This window comes from Manihot esculenta, chromosome 1, assembly GCF_001659605.2.
Source record: "Manihot esculenta cultivar AM560-2 chromosome 1, M.esculenta_v8, whole genome shotgun sequence".
Taxonomy (NCBI): Eukaryota; Viridiplantae; Streptophyta; class Magnoliopsida; order Malpighiales; family Euphorbiaceae; genus Manihot; species Manihot esculenta.
In genome coordinates this window covers 12880517-12893544 of record NC_035161.2, presented here as the reverse complement: position 1 = coordinate 12893544, position 13028 = coordinate 12880517, and the positions used below count along the sequence as shown (strand labels likewise).

The 13028-nt window shown below is 39.5% G+C and overlaps 1 protein-coding gene across 1 annotated transcript; it reads right to left on the bottom strand.

Moving 5' to 3' along the window:
- Nucleotides 1-7501: 7501 nt before the first annotated feature.
- LOC122723316 (ABC transporter D family member 1-like) lies at nt 7502-11990 on the bottom strand. Its single transcript, XM_043955113.1, has 7 exons — nt 11749-11990; nt 11110-11268; nt 10509-10964; nt 9572-9707; nt 9404-9482; nt 8219-8323; nt 7502-7712 (listed from the first exon to the last, which is right to left on the bottom strand). Exons 3-6 carry the CDS (start codon nt 10604-10606, stop codon nt 8268-8270), a joined length of 369 nt encoding a protein of 122 aa, XP_043811048.1. The 5' UTR covers nt 10607-10964; nt 11110-11268; nt 11749-11990; the 3' UTR covers nt 7502-7712; nt 8219-8267.
- Nucleotides 11991-13028: the final 1038 nt, after the last annotated feature.

The window sequence follows — 13028 nt, the reverse complement described above, 5'->3', positions numbered from 1 at the left end:
CGCAGAGATTACAGCATGTATGAGATGTGGGAGACCACACAAGGGAGTATGTCTGGCAGGGACAAACACATGTTTCAGATGCGGACAGGCGGGTCATTTGGCTCGAGACTGTCCTAGAGGAGCCTTTACAGCACCGTCTCAGCAGACAACCTCCGGCAGTGTGGTGCAGCCAGTAGCTCCAGCCGCAACACAGGCCAGTGGCAGAGGCAGAGGGAGAGGGTCAGCCTCTTCATCAGCAGGATACAGAGGTGAAGGTCCATCAGCTCCGGCACGGATCTTCACTATGACTCAGCAGGAGGCCAACACATCCAACACCGTGGTGGCAGGTAATCTCATCATTGGGTGTTCTGATGTGTATGCCTTAATGGACCCGGGTGCATCTCATTCTTTTGTTGCTCCGAGAGTCGTGGAGAGGGTAGGATTGATGGTCTCTGGGTTAGAGTGTCCCCTATGGGTCAGTGGACCCAAGTGTGACCCGTCAGTGGCAGAGGCAGTCTGCCAATGTAGTCCAGTTTTCATAGAGGGAAGATGCCTTTCCGCCGACCTTGTGGTTCTAGATTTGACAGATTTTGACGTCATTCTAGGGATGGATTGGTTATCGACCCATGGTGCTACCTTGGACTGTAGAGACAAGGTAGTCAGATTCAGAGATCAGGATGGGTCAGAGGTCGTCTTCAGAGGAGACAAGAGGGGTACACCTAGAGGTCTGATCTCAGCTCTTCAGGCTCGTAGGTTGCTTAGGAGGGGATGTCAGGGGTTTCTAGCTCATGTGAGGGAGTTAGATAGTCATGTCAGAGAGCCCGCCTCAGTGCCTGTGGTGAGTGAGTTCTTAGATGTTTTCCCAGACGAGCTTCCAGGACTACCACCTGCAAGGGAGATAGAGTTTGAAATAGAGCTGATGCCTGGAACTAGGCCTATCTCTATCCCTCCCTACAGGATGGCGCCAGCAGAGTTGAAAGAGCTAAAGGAACAGTTGCAAGAACTGGTGGACAAGGGTTTCATCCGACCGAGTACCTCACCTTGGGGTGCTCCAGTGCTCTTTGTAAAGAAAAAGGATGGATCCCTTAGGCTTTGTATCGACTACAGACAGTTGAACAAAGCCACCATCAAGAACAAGTACCCTTTGCCGAGGATCGACGATCTATTCGACCAGCTAGCAGGAGCAGGTTGTTTCTCCAAAATAGATCTGAGATCAGGGTACCATCAGTTGAGGATAAGGAATGAAGATGTACCGAAGACAGCTTTCAGGACCAGGTATGGGCACTATGAGTTCCTTGTGATGCCGTTTGGGTTGACCAACGCCCCTGCAGCATTCATGGACCTCATGAACAGAGTATTCAGTCAGTATCTGGATCACTTCGTTATTGTCTTCATAGATGATATCTTAGTGTATTCCAGAAATGCAGAGGAGCATGCCCATCACCTGAGGATAGTTTTGCAGACCTTGAGAGAGCATGGCTTGTATGCCAAGTTCTCCAAGTGTGAGTTTTGGCTTAGGAGCATTTCATTCTTGGGGCACATTGTGTCAGAACAGGGTATTGAAGTAGACCCCAAGAAAGTAGAGGCTGTAGCTAACTGGCCTAGACCCACCACAGTGACCGAGATCAAGAGTTTTCTGGGTTTAGCAGGTTACTACAGGAGGTTCGTTCAGGACTTCTCAAAGATTGCTGCTCCTATGACCAAATTGACAAAGAAGAATCAGAAGTTTATATGGACCGATAAGTGTGAGGAAAGCTTTGAGGAGCTTAAGAGGAGGTTGACTTCAGCACCGGTGTTAGCTCTGCCAAAAGGTGATGATGACTTCTCAGTATATTGTGATGCGTCCCGTGTGGGACTGGGTTGTGTGCTAATGCAAAATGAGAGGGTGATCGCTTATGCTTCTAGGCAGCTGAAGAAGCATGAGCTGAATTACCCCACACATGACCTGGAGATGGCGGCAGTGATCTTTGCACTCAAGATGTGGAGGCATTACCTTTACGGGGTAAAGTGTGAGATCTTCACAGATCATAAGAGCCTGCAGTACATCCTGAGTCAGAGAGAACTGAACTTGAGGCAGAGGAGATGGGTAGAGCTGTTGAGTGACTATGATTGCAAGATTCAGTACCATCCGGGTAAGGCGAATGTTGTGGCAGACGCCCTAAGCCGGAAATCACTCGGCAGTCTATCCCACATTTCAGCAGAGAGGAGGCCGGTGGTGAAGGAGTTCCACAGACTTATGAGTGAGGGATTACAGTTGGAGTTGTCTGGCACAGGTGCTTTGATTGCACAGATGAAGGTAACACCAGTGTTTCTGGAGCAGGTGGCTCAGAAACAACATGAGGACCCAGAGTTAGTGAAGATTGCCAGGACTGTTCAGTCAGGCAAAAATAGTGAGTTCAGATTTGATGATAAGGGGATCCTCCGCTACAGGAACAGATTATGTGTGCCAGATAACATTGGTCTGAAGGGAGATATTATGGGGGAAGCCCATAATACCAGGTATAGTGTTCACCCTGGAGCCACCAAGATGTATCAGGATCTGAAGAGAGTGTATTGGTGGCCAGCTATGAAGAAGGACGTGGCACTGTTCGTGTCAGCCTGCGATGTGTGTCAGAGGGTGAAACTAGAGCATCAGAAGCCGGCTGGAATGCTTAACCCGCTACCTATTCCAGAATGGAAATGGGAGAACATAGCTATGGATTTCGTAGTGGGGTTACCGGCAACATCCAACAGACTAGACTCCATATGGGTGATTGTGGACAGACTCACCAAATCTGCTCACTTCATTCCAGTTAGGAGCAACTACTCTGTGGATAAGTTAGCGCAGGTTTATGTGGATGAAGTCGTCAGACTGCATGGGGTCCCGGTATCTATAGTGTCAGATAGAGGGCCCCAGTTCACCTCCAGGTTTTGGCGGAGTCTGCAGAGTGCTATGGGTACCAGGTTAGATTTCAGTACTGCCTTCCACCCCCAGACTGATGGACAGTCAGAGAGGACCATCCAGACCGTAGAGGATATGCTCAGAATGTGCGTGCTAGATTTTGGCGGTTCTTGGAAGCAACATCTACCTTTGGTGGAGTTTGCCTACAATAACAGCTATCATGCTAGCATAGGGATGGCTCCATATGAAGCTTTATATGGGAGGAAGTGCAGGTCACCCGTTTGCTGGGAAGAGGTAGGAGAGAGGTCCTTAGCAGGGCCTGAACTTGTAGAGATTACCAGCAGGGTGGTGCCCATGATCAGAGAAAGGATAAAGACTGCCACCAGCAGGCAGAAGAGTTATGCAGACATCCGCAGGAAACAGCTAGAGTTTCAGGAGGGGGATTTGGTTCTGCTCAAGGTGTCTCCTATGAAAGGAGTGGTTCGGTTCGGGAAGAAGGGTAAGTTAGCTCCACGGTACATCGGTCCTTTCGAGGTGCTTCAGAGGGTCGGTAATGTGTCGTACAAGCTGGACTTGCCTGCTTCGATGGGGAGAATCCATCCGGTTTTCCATGTTTCTCTGATACGGAAGTACGTGTCGGATCCTGGAAAGGTTCTTAGTGAGCCTGATATGGAGATCCATGAGGATCTCACCTATGTAGAACAGCCAGTGCGGATCCTAGACACTCAGATCAGAAAGTTGAGGAACAAGGAAATCCCGATGGTAAAGGTCCTTTGGAACCACCACAACTTAGAGGAATGCACCTGGGAGACACGGGAGTCCATGCTCCAGCAGTACCCCCATCTGTTTTGAGGTGAGTGTTAGTTGTTCTATGTGTTGCATGTATGATATGTTGTATGTTATGATCGATGCCATGCTTTGTATGTTAGTTGAGGAACATTCGGGGACGAATGTTCTTAAGGGGGGGAGAATGTAATACCCGGCTAGACTCCGGTATCGGAATCCCTACCGTCCGGTGGGACCTCGGATGTCGGAAACCTCTAGAAGGGTAAAACCATGATTTTATGAAATGTTTTCATGTATTTCATGTTTTTAAATAAGAATTAAATGAGTTTTTTGCATGAAAAATCTTTGGAGGAAAACCCAGGTTCGGCCGCCGAACTTTGAGGTTCGGCCGCCGAACATGCATGCTTTCGGAGGGACTTTAGGCGCCCGAAAGTTTTGAGTGAGGGAAATGCAGGTTCGGCCGCCGAACTCCAAGTTCGGCCGCCGAACCTTGCATGCATGCGGAGGCACCTTCGGCCCCCGAACGTGGCCTGGCCAGTCACTATAAAAGGGACCCTTAGCCGAAATGGGCGAGGTTTTCTCCCATTTTCGGCCACAACAAGCTTCCGATCTCCCTCTCCTCAAATCTTGTGTTCTTTCACTAGATCTCCTCCATCTTTCTTGAGTTTTAAACCCACATTGCAAGTTTTAAGCTTTAAAGGCAAGTTTTGGAGCTTTGGAAACTCAGGAGCTCTCGTGCTTGGATCTCCGAGTTGAGTCGTCTCTTTCTCGATCTTCAAGAGGTAAGAGCCGATCTTAAGCTCAATGTATGTTTTAAATGAGTTTCATGAAGTTTTAAGGGGTAGAGAAGCATGTTAGAGTTAGTTGAGCATATGTTAGGTTTATGTGATTTTTTGAACAATGTGGCTTGCTTGATGTGTGTTTGAAGTGTTGTAGATGGGGTATGTGTTTGTTTGAGGCCCCTAGGACTGGTATGATGTGTATGCATGAGTAGAATCAAGTTTATGCAGGTTTTGAGATGTTTTGGAGGCTGTGGACACAAGGGAGCCAAGTTTCTGCCCTTCGGCAGAAACTCAGGTTCGGCCGCCGAAAGTGACTTTCGGCCGCCGAACCCCCTTGTGGAGGCAGTTTCGGCTGCCGAAGCCTGCCCCCGAAACTCAAGGTTCGTCTCTGTCTGGGAGGTTCGGCCGCCGAAAGTGCCGCCGAACCTGCATGACTTTCGGCTGCAGAGGGACTTTCGGCCGCCGAACCTGCCGCCGAAAGTGCCCTGTTCAGCCATTTCTTGCATGTTTTCATGTGATGTTTTCAGGATGTTTTAGGGGGTTTTTGGGGAGCTTTTCAGAGTCACGTCCATGTATGTTTGGTGCCTCATTTGAGTCCACCTGTGTAGGTTCGGACCCGAGGAACCGAGACCCCCGGTTGTGAGATAGTTGTTCAGAGTTCGTTGTCAAGCTTCAGGTACCAGGTGAGTGGAACAACCTCTTAAGCTTTAAAGTGAATGAATAAATAAATAAATGAATGAATCATAAAGCATTGCCCATGCATCATTATGCCATGCAATATTAGGTTGCTTGCATTAGAATGCACGAATATGTTGCATTGCATAATTTGTTGTTGATGTGGATGAACATTGAATGATCCATTAGCCCTCGTATGACATGATAGCCTATGTGAGTCCAGGTGTGCCTGCTACGGCTCTACGCCCCTGGCACTATGATTGATGATGGAAGTCCGGGTGTGCCTGCTACGGCTCTACGCCCCCGGCATGTATAAATAAGAAGGATAGGGGCTTAATGGTGACAAGTTCATCCTTGTTGTGAAATGTTTGTGTTATGACGCATACATGAAAGCATGAATAAGATAAAGAAAGAAAATAAAAGTTATTTGATAATAAATAAAATGAATAATAATGTACCTAAAAATGGAGGAATTAAAACAAATGTTTTTAGTTTCTGCTCACTGGGCTTTTAGCTCACCCCACTCCCCTTATCCCCAAAGTTGCAGGTACAGGAGAGATCAAGAAGTCGGCTAGAGTGAAGTCAAGTTATATGTATGTAATAGCTAGAGTATGTGGACATGACATGTGATAAGAATGTAATGTAAAGTTTGAACAGCTATGTTATGTAACTATGTTATTGAGGATAGAGTTGTGCTTGACCATAGTATGTGTTAATCCCTTGGTATGTACATGATCTTTTTTTTATGATGTATATGTGAACCAACTCAACACAGATTATATATTGCCATTGAGGCTTTGATGAAATCCCACAGAGGGACTAATGTTTATGTATATGATGAATACAGTGCATGCACAGGTTGAGTTTGGTGTATGAAGGAAAAGAAAAGTTTTTATTCTTATGTATGTTTGTTGATCATGTATGGGATTAAACAGGTACACAGGATGTATGTAGGCTTGCTACGGGTCCCGGCGGCCTTAAGCCGATCTGGATCCTAGCGCCGGTAACGGGTCGGATTTCCGGGTCGTTACAATCTTCTTCTCCATCTTTTTCTTTTCTTTTTCTTAGTTATTGCAATTTTATTATGGCCTTTAGAGTCTAAACAATTATTTATTTTCTGTTGAAGGTTGTTAAATTGAGATTTTATTCAAGTTGTGAAGTTATGCACTTCAATTCTCTTCATCTTATTTCTATTTTTTGTTAATTTATGATTTCGAGAAACACCACCTTCATTATTGTTTTCTTGAGAATTCAAGAGACCTATGAATCTCTTGGAAAAACAACATATAACTAATTAATTTAATTAAATCCGTAATTTTTTAATTGAATTAATAACAAGTAGCAATTGACATATTACTTTATATTAAGATATGTGTAGATTTGATTTAAATAAATTGCGTGTTTTTATTGATTAAGTTTGGGTTCTTCTCTCTTAATGCAATTGATAATTAAATCTACACGCGTGTTGGGATTGTTAGTTAACTAGGAATTAATTTAAGATCGAAATGGATTAATTTATTCATAAAGAAGAATTTGTGAGATTCGCGTGTTTGACCACTATAACCAAACAATAGATAATAATATGAATTATTTTTCTAACTAATGATCAACTACAAAATACCTCAATTTGATTACTTTCAGTTGAAAGTTTTAATTAATTATTTATTTCTCAAATTTCAATTGCATTATTTATTATTTTTCTTTTAAGTTTATTTTTATTGGCTTGCCCAATGCAAAACCACGTTCATAAAAAACTCTCTTCTTCTCATTTTTTGTATTAAACCACTCTTCTATTCCAATTGGTCATCTAAAATCACTACAAAAAAACAGTGATTTAGCGACTAAAATTTTGGTCGCTAAAAGACAGAATTTGGTCGCTATTATGAAATAGCGACCATTTAGCGACCAAAATGAAATGGTCGGTGTTTGGCCAGTCGCTAAATTTTTGGCGACAATCTGAAAATTGGTCGCTAAAATAGCGACCAATCAGCGACCAATCAGCGACCATTTTTTGGTCGCTAATTTGGTGTCAGGGCAAATTAAATATTACAAAATAGCGACCAATCAGCGACCATTTTTTGGTCGCTAATTTGGTGTCAGGGCAAATGAAATATTACAAAATAACGACCAATCAGCGACCATTTTTTGGTCGCTAATTTGGTGTCATGGCAAATTAAATATTACTTAATAATGACCAATCAGCAATCATTTTTTGATCGCTAAATTTTAATCGCGAAATGATCACTGTTTTGATCGCTATTTTGTTATTACTTGATCGCCTCAAAAAAGAACATTTGGTCGTTATTTCGTTGCAAATTAATAGTAAAATCAAAAAAATATTTGTTATTTAATTTGCTTTTATGGCTGATTAGTCACTAATATTGACCCAAACTTCCCATTGAAAGTTTTAATAATACTATTGACCCAAAAAAATTTACAACTTGACTTTTTTCTTTTTTTGTCGAATTCACAGCTTGACTAAATTCCACAACAATAAGATAGTTAATAAAACAGTACAAATGGACCTTAATCAGTTCTCTGAGAGGGCCAATTAAAAAAACCTAACTCTATTGCTTAATGTTGACTAGATCCTAAGATATCATCATGTCCTGAACTGTAATACCCGGCTAGAGTCCGGCACCGGAATTCCTGTTGTTTGATGGTATTCAATGTACAGTGTACAGGAAGGGACAGACCAGCAGAGTACAGAAAAAGTAAAGAGATCTGTAATAGCTTAGAGTGGACATGTAATATTAAAGAGATGTAATAGTTGTTGCTTGACCTAGTGATGTATGTTGTGTTGTACATGATCTGTATATGTATATATGTTTTCTTGTATGTGAAAACCAGGCTTGACAGGTATGAATGAACCCATCTAGAGCAAGCTCTAGTCAGGGATACAGAGTACAGAGTACTTGAGTACAGAGTACAGAGATAGTGCATGCACAGGTTAAGCCTTGGTTCAGAAAAGAGTTTTATTTTCACTAAAAATGTATGATCATGTATGAGGTTTACAGGTACACAGAGAGTATAGCAGGCTTGCTACGGGTTCTGGCGGCCTTAAGCCGACCTGAATCCTAGCGCCGGTGACGGTCCTTTTTTTTGGGGTCGTTACATGAACCAACCAATCAAATCCCTCAAGCAGCCCCTCCCCTGTGTATGCGCTACAGCCCACGATTTTCCAATGCCTGGTTTTGTCCATATTCTCCAGGTTTAGTACCTGCAGAAGTTTTGCAAACTCCATTTTAGAATTTCAAAAGACGAAAGCAAGGCTATAAATCAGACATAATAACTTTGGAAGAAAAGAAAATGGAAAGCAAGGCTATAATCCCCAACACCTTAGCTTTTGTTTTATTAAAATGGAAAGAGGATGCAAGAAAAGGTGAGAAAAAAATAAAACATGAAAAGGGGGGGATAGAATTGAATTATAACTCGGAAGAGAAAAGAAAAATCAGCTCATGACAACCATTCTCAATTGCAAATATCAAGAATTACATAGTCAATGATATGGGCATATGGCAATTAAAAATTACAATGGAAAAAATTAATTTGAAGGCAAATGTGCTTAATGCAGCTAATAACAGTTCTTATTAAAAACTACCAGCAGTTGAATGAGAAATAAGTTTCGAACTCAAAAAAAAATATTTTCTTTTTTTTTTTTCAGCATAGCTGGGAGCTTTCTTTGTTTAGCATGAGCAAGAATGAGAGTGTTAAGATGAACAGACAGAAAAGAAAAAGAAAAACACAAAGAAATAGATAAGGAATTAACATATTCATAGGAAGATGGAAGTGATACTTAATACAGAAAAAAAGTTAAGAGAAAGAAAACAGGAATTATAGACCAGCAAATACACCTTTCGAAGAGTATAAAATTAAGAGAAAGAAAACAAGCCCATTACTTCTCACTATGTAATGATGTGCATCAGAGGAAAATTACAAACAAAACATCCATGAATCCAAATTCACCATCCCGTTAAGCCCAATCCAATATTGGCCAGCATTTTTCTATTAGGATCGCAAAGATAAGCTGATCAAATATTAAATGTTTGTCCTAATCCAGTACTTGACATCAACAAGGGATTGACCATAAAAAGCTCCTGTGGGATGGCCATTAATAGGTATGCATATTACAAAAAAAAAAGGTTACAAAATTTGGGAATTTCACATAAGATATTCGTGTTAATAGAAAAAAAAAAAACTTAAAGAGCTGTGAAGAACCATACTGAAATGGCAAGAAAAGATAACTGATAGAATGCAATTGAAAAATGGAGATAGTTTAATTTTTAAGTTGAACAAATACCTGTAATTAACAGATTCGATCCTGATTCAACTTTAAGAGTCAGATCTTCCACCAAAACATTACCAGTTGGGGTAACAACCTAGAAGGCATTACTGCTATAAGCAACACAAAATGTGTAATAATAACAACATGAAGAAATGAACTCCTTAAGTTTTGACTTTCGGGTACCTTGACCTTAGAAAACTCCACATAATCAGCTTCACTGAAGTAGTTCCTACTTCCACTTCTTTGTAGAGATGTTTTATCTTCAGAGTTTAGCTCTCTTGATATTACTATTAACTCATGAATGCGATCAGCATAACCACTGCAATAAGACAAATATTAGGCTTAGAGGATAACCAGAATCATGTGTAAGGCATGCTCAAGGACAAATCAATCAAGTTCCCTACTAATCAGTAAAATAATAATCTTTTATTTGTTCTTTTGCACTCTTCCTCTCTTTTTCTCTCCAAAAAAAATTTTCTCACTTCATTCCATAAATTATTTTCATTGGAGAAAAGTGGAACATGGATGTGATGTAGAACAAATAGAAGTATAGAACATTCAAAGGGAAAGAAACAAAACTTACAAAACTCTATTAATCCTCAATTTTTTATAACAATAACTCCAAAAGACCTGAATTGCATAGGTATTTGTAGACTAATACTAGGAATTAGGAACCCCGAAGCAAGAAAATACTAAACCACTGCTAACTAGGAATATCAAACCATTGACTAATTAAATAAACATTACTTTCCAATTAAATTTCCTAAATCAATGTGGAACCTTCTTCTACCACATATTTTAGTTCTAACTTCTTTCAGAAGAAATTGGGTAGAGTTAATAACTACATAGGTACTTGTAGACTAATACTAGGAACCTCAAAATAAACAAAATAGTAAATCAATGTTATCTAAGTATATCCAAGCAACATTAACAAGGAAATTCTAAAAAAATATATAATTAAATATTACTTCCTAATTAAATTTCCTCAATTTCTTCCTAAAATCCCTGATAGAAGAAGGTTCCACATCAGGAAGCAAGAGCAGTTTTATGGAGGGAGGGGACCGGGGGCAAAGGGAAAAAACAGCTGATATTGAGAAGGTGAGAATATATTGTTAACCACCTGAGACAATTGAGTCGCCTTGAACTTATAGAAAGAGTTCCCAAGGACTGAAATAGTGATATAATAACACTGGTGTGATATCTTAAGTTGCTTAACATTGTTGCCCTTCCCAAAGTAGAGGCATCAGGTCTAAGATTGCCAGCAAAAAAAGGGCTCTATAATCAATACAACTGCAACTGTAGCACCAAGATACTTCACCAAAAAATCTTGAATCATGCCAAACCACCAATGGTCATGAAGAACAATTCTCATGTGTCTTACAAGATCCTTAAATTTCTGCTCAATATGTGATTCCTCTCTATGTTCTCCACCATAGAATGCTATACTTTCAGCATGGGTCCTTAAACGTGAATGAAGCTGCCGATATTCACCTTCCAACTGTTGTTCTTTTGACATCAGTTTCCCAAAAGCAGGAGAAAAGTTTCTAATCATGGTCCCTGCTCCCAACACATAGGCCTGAGAACATTAACATCATGTGTCAACTATCAAGTGGAAAATTTTTAAGAGACCAATTTCATCATATTAAGCTCAAAGGTCATCAGAAGCCATTCAAAAGAATAAAATACCATAAAGAATATCAAGAATTCAGATAAAAAATTACCAATATCCAAAAAATATATTTTGGGCTAGCATAAGAGCACAGGCGCCAAGTATAGAGAAGGCCATCAGTAACTGCTGTCAGGTCTTCCTGTATCAGTTCACTCAACTCTGAACAAAATCTTGGCACATCACTTGCAATTCGTTGTTCAGGATTAGTAATCTGACCATCAACATGAGATATCTTATAGTAAGCCATGTTCTGAAACCCCAATAATGATGTAATGATGTAATGATGTAATGATGTAATGATGTAAGAGAAAGAAAACAGGAATTATAGACCAGCAAACAGGAATTATAGACCAGCAAACATAAAATTCCTTTAAAAATTAAATTTCTTTACCATTAACCCTTAATATCAAACACTACCGAACCCGATTAAGTCAAAATCACAACAAAAACAAAAAATAAAAAATTCACACAAAATCCACATTAACAATATTCTAAAACACATCTCAATATCACGAAAACAACTCTGAATGGTAGTGTTTATTTCAAAAATTTTCAATAATCTCACTAAAACAACTCTCAGTCCGTTCACAATAATCTTTATTACAAATAATTTTCAATAATCTCACAAACGAAAACTTCACATAAATCTTAATATTTTCACAAATTTAAGAAATAAATAGATCTCACAAACCTGCAGTGACCGAGGACGCGGTGAGGAGCAGCACCGGACAGCAAGACTGGAGCAGAGGAAGCGGCGGAGAAGAGCAGGAACCGAACGCAGAAACGACGTTGACAGCGTGGAGCACGATCGGCGGGAGGCGCACCAGACGAGTGATGTAGAGGCCGAATGGGGGAGGGGAGGGCGGCAGTAGACTTTGAGAGTTGAGAGAGATTTAGGGTTGGGTTTTATGGGTTATTTTGATTGCAGGTTTGTTTATTTATGTTTATTTTTTATCTTTCAATTAAGATTTTATTTTTATAGTTTATATTATTTAAAATGTTTTATATTATATTTTTATTAATTTTGCCTTTAATAGTACAATTAAGATTAGTGATTAATTATTAGGGATTAGAGATTAGGATTAGGAATTAGGTTATGGTAGCTATGTAAACGGATCCGATATTTTCGGGTATCTGATCCGACCGAACTCTAATAGGACGGATTTGGATAGCTATAATTGGGTTTGGGTTTTAAAAATAATACCCGTTGCGGGTTCGAATCGGATTCGGGTTTTATGTACAGGTACCCACTACCCGAATCCATTTATATAAATAATTAATATAATATAAAAAAATATATTTTATAATAATATTTATAAATTTTTTTTATATATTTTTATTTAAAAATTTAAATTTAAATATTCTTTAGAAATATTATATTTTTTAAATGAAAATTATTAATGAAAAATATTTTTTATATAAATTATTAATTAAAATATATAAGATTAAACGGGTTCGAATTTTATTCGGATAATAATAATCGGGTTTGGGACGGATTCGGATAGTTTAAATTAATTTTTAATTGGATTCGAAACGGGTTCAGATATTACTAATATAAATCGGGTTCGGGTTCGGGTAGTTTAATTTTCACGGGTACCCTACCCGTTTACATCCCTAGGTTAGAGCATCCCTTAAATTGTCAAAACGACGTCGTTTTATATACCGAATTGAAATTACTTAATTTAAAATTTTAAATAAAATAAAATTTAATTAAAAATTAAATTAAAATTTTAAAAATAAAATGGTCGCTGATTGATCGCTATTTTAGAGATTAAAATTAGGGATTAGGGTTAGGGATTATGAATTAGGGATCAGGAATTCGGGATTAGGAATTAGAGATTAGGGTTAATTTTATTATGAATTAGGAATTAATTAGGAATTAGGGTTAGAGATTACAAATTAGGAATTAGGAATTAGATTTAATTTTATTAGGGATTAGGGATTAATTAGATATTAGGGATTAGAGATTAG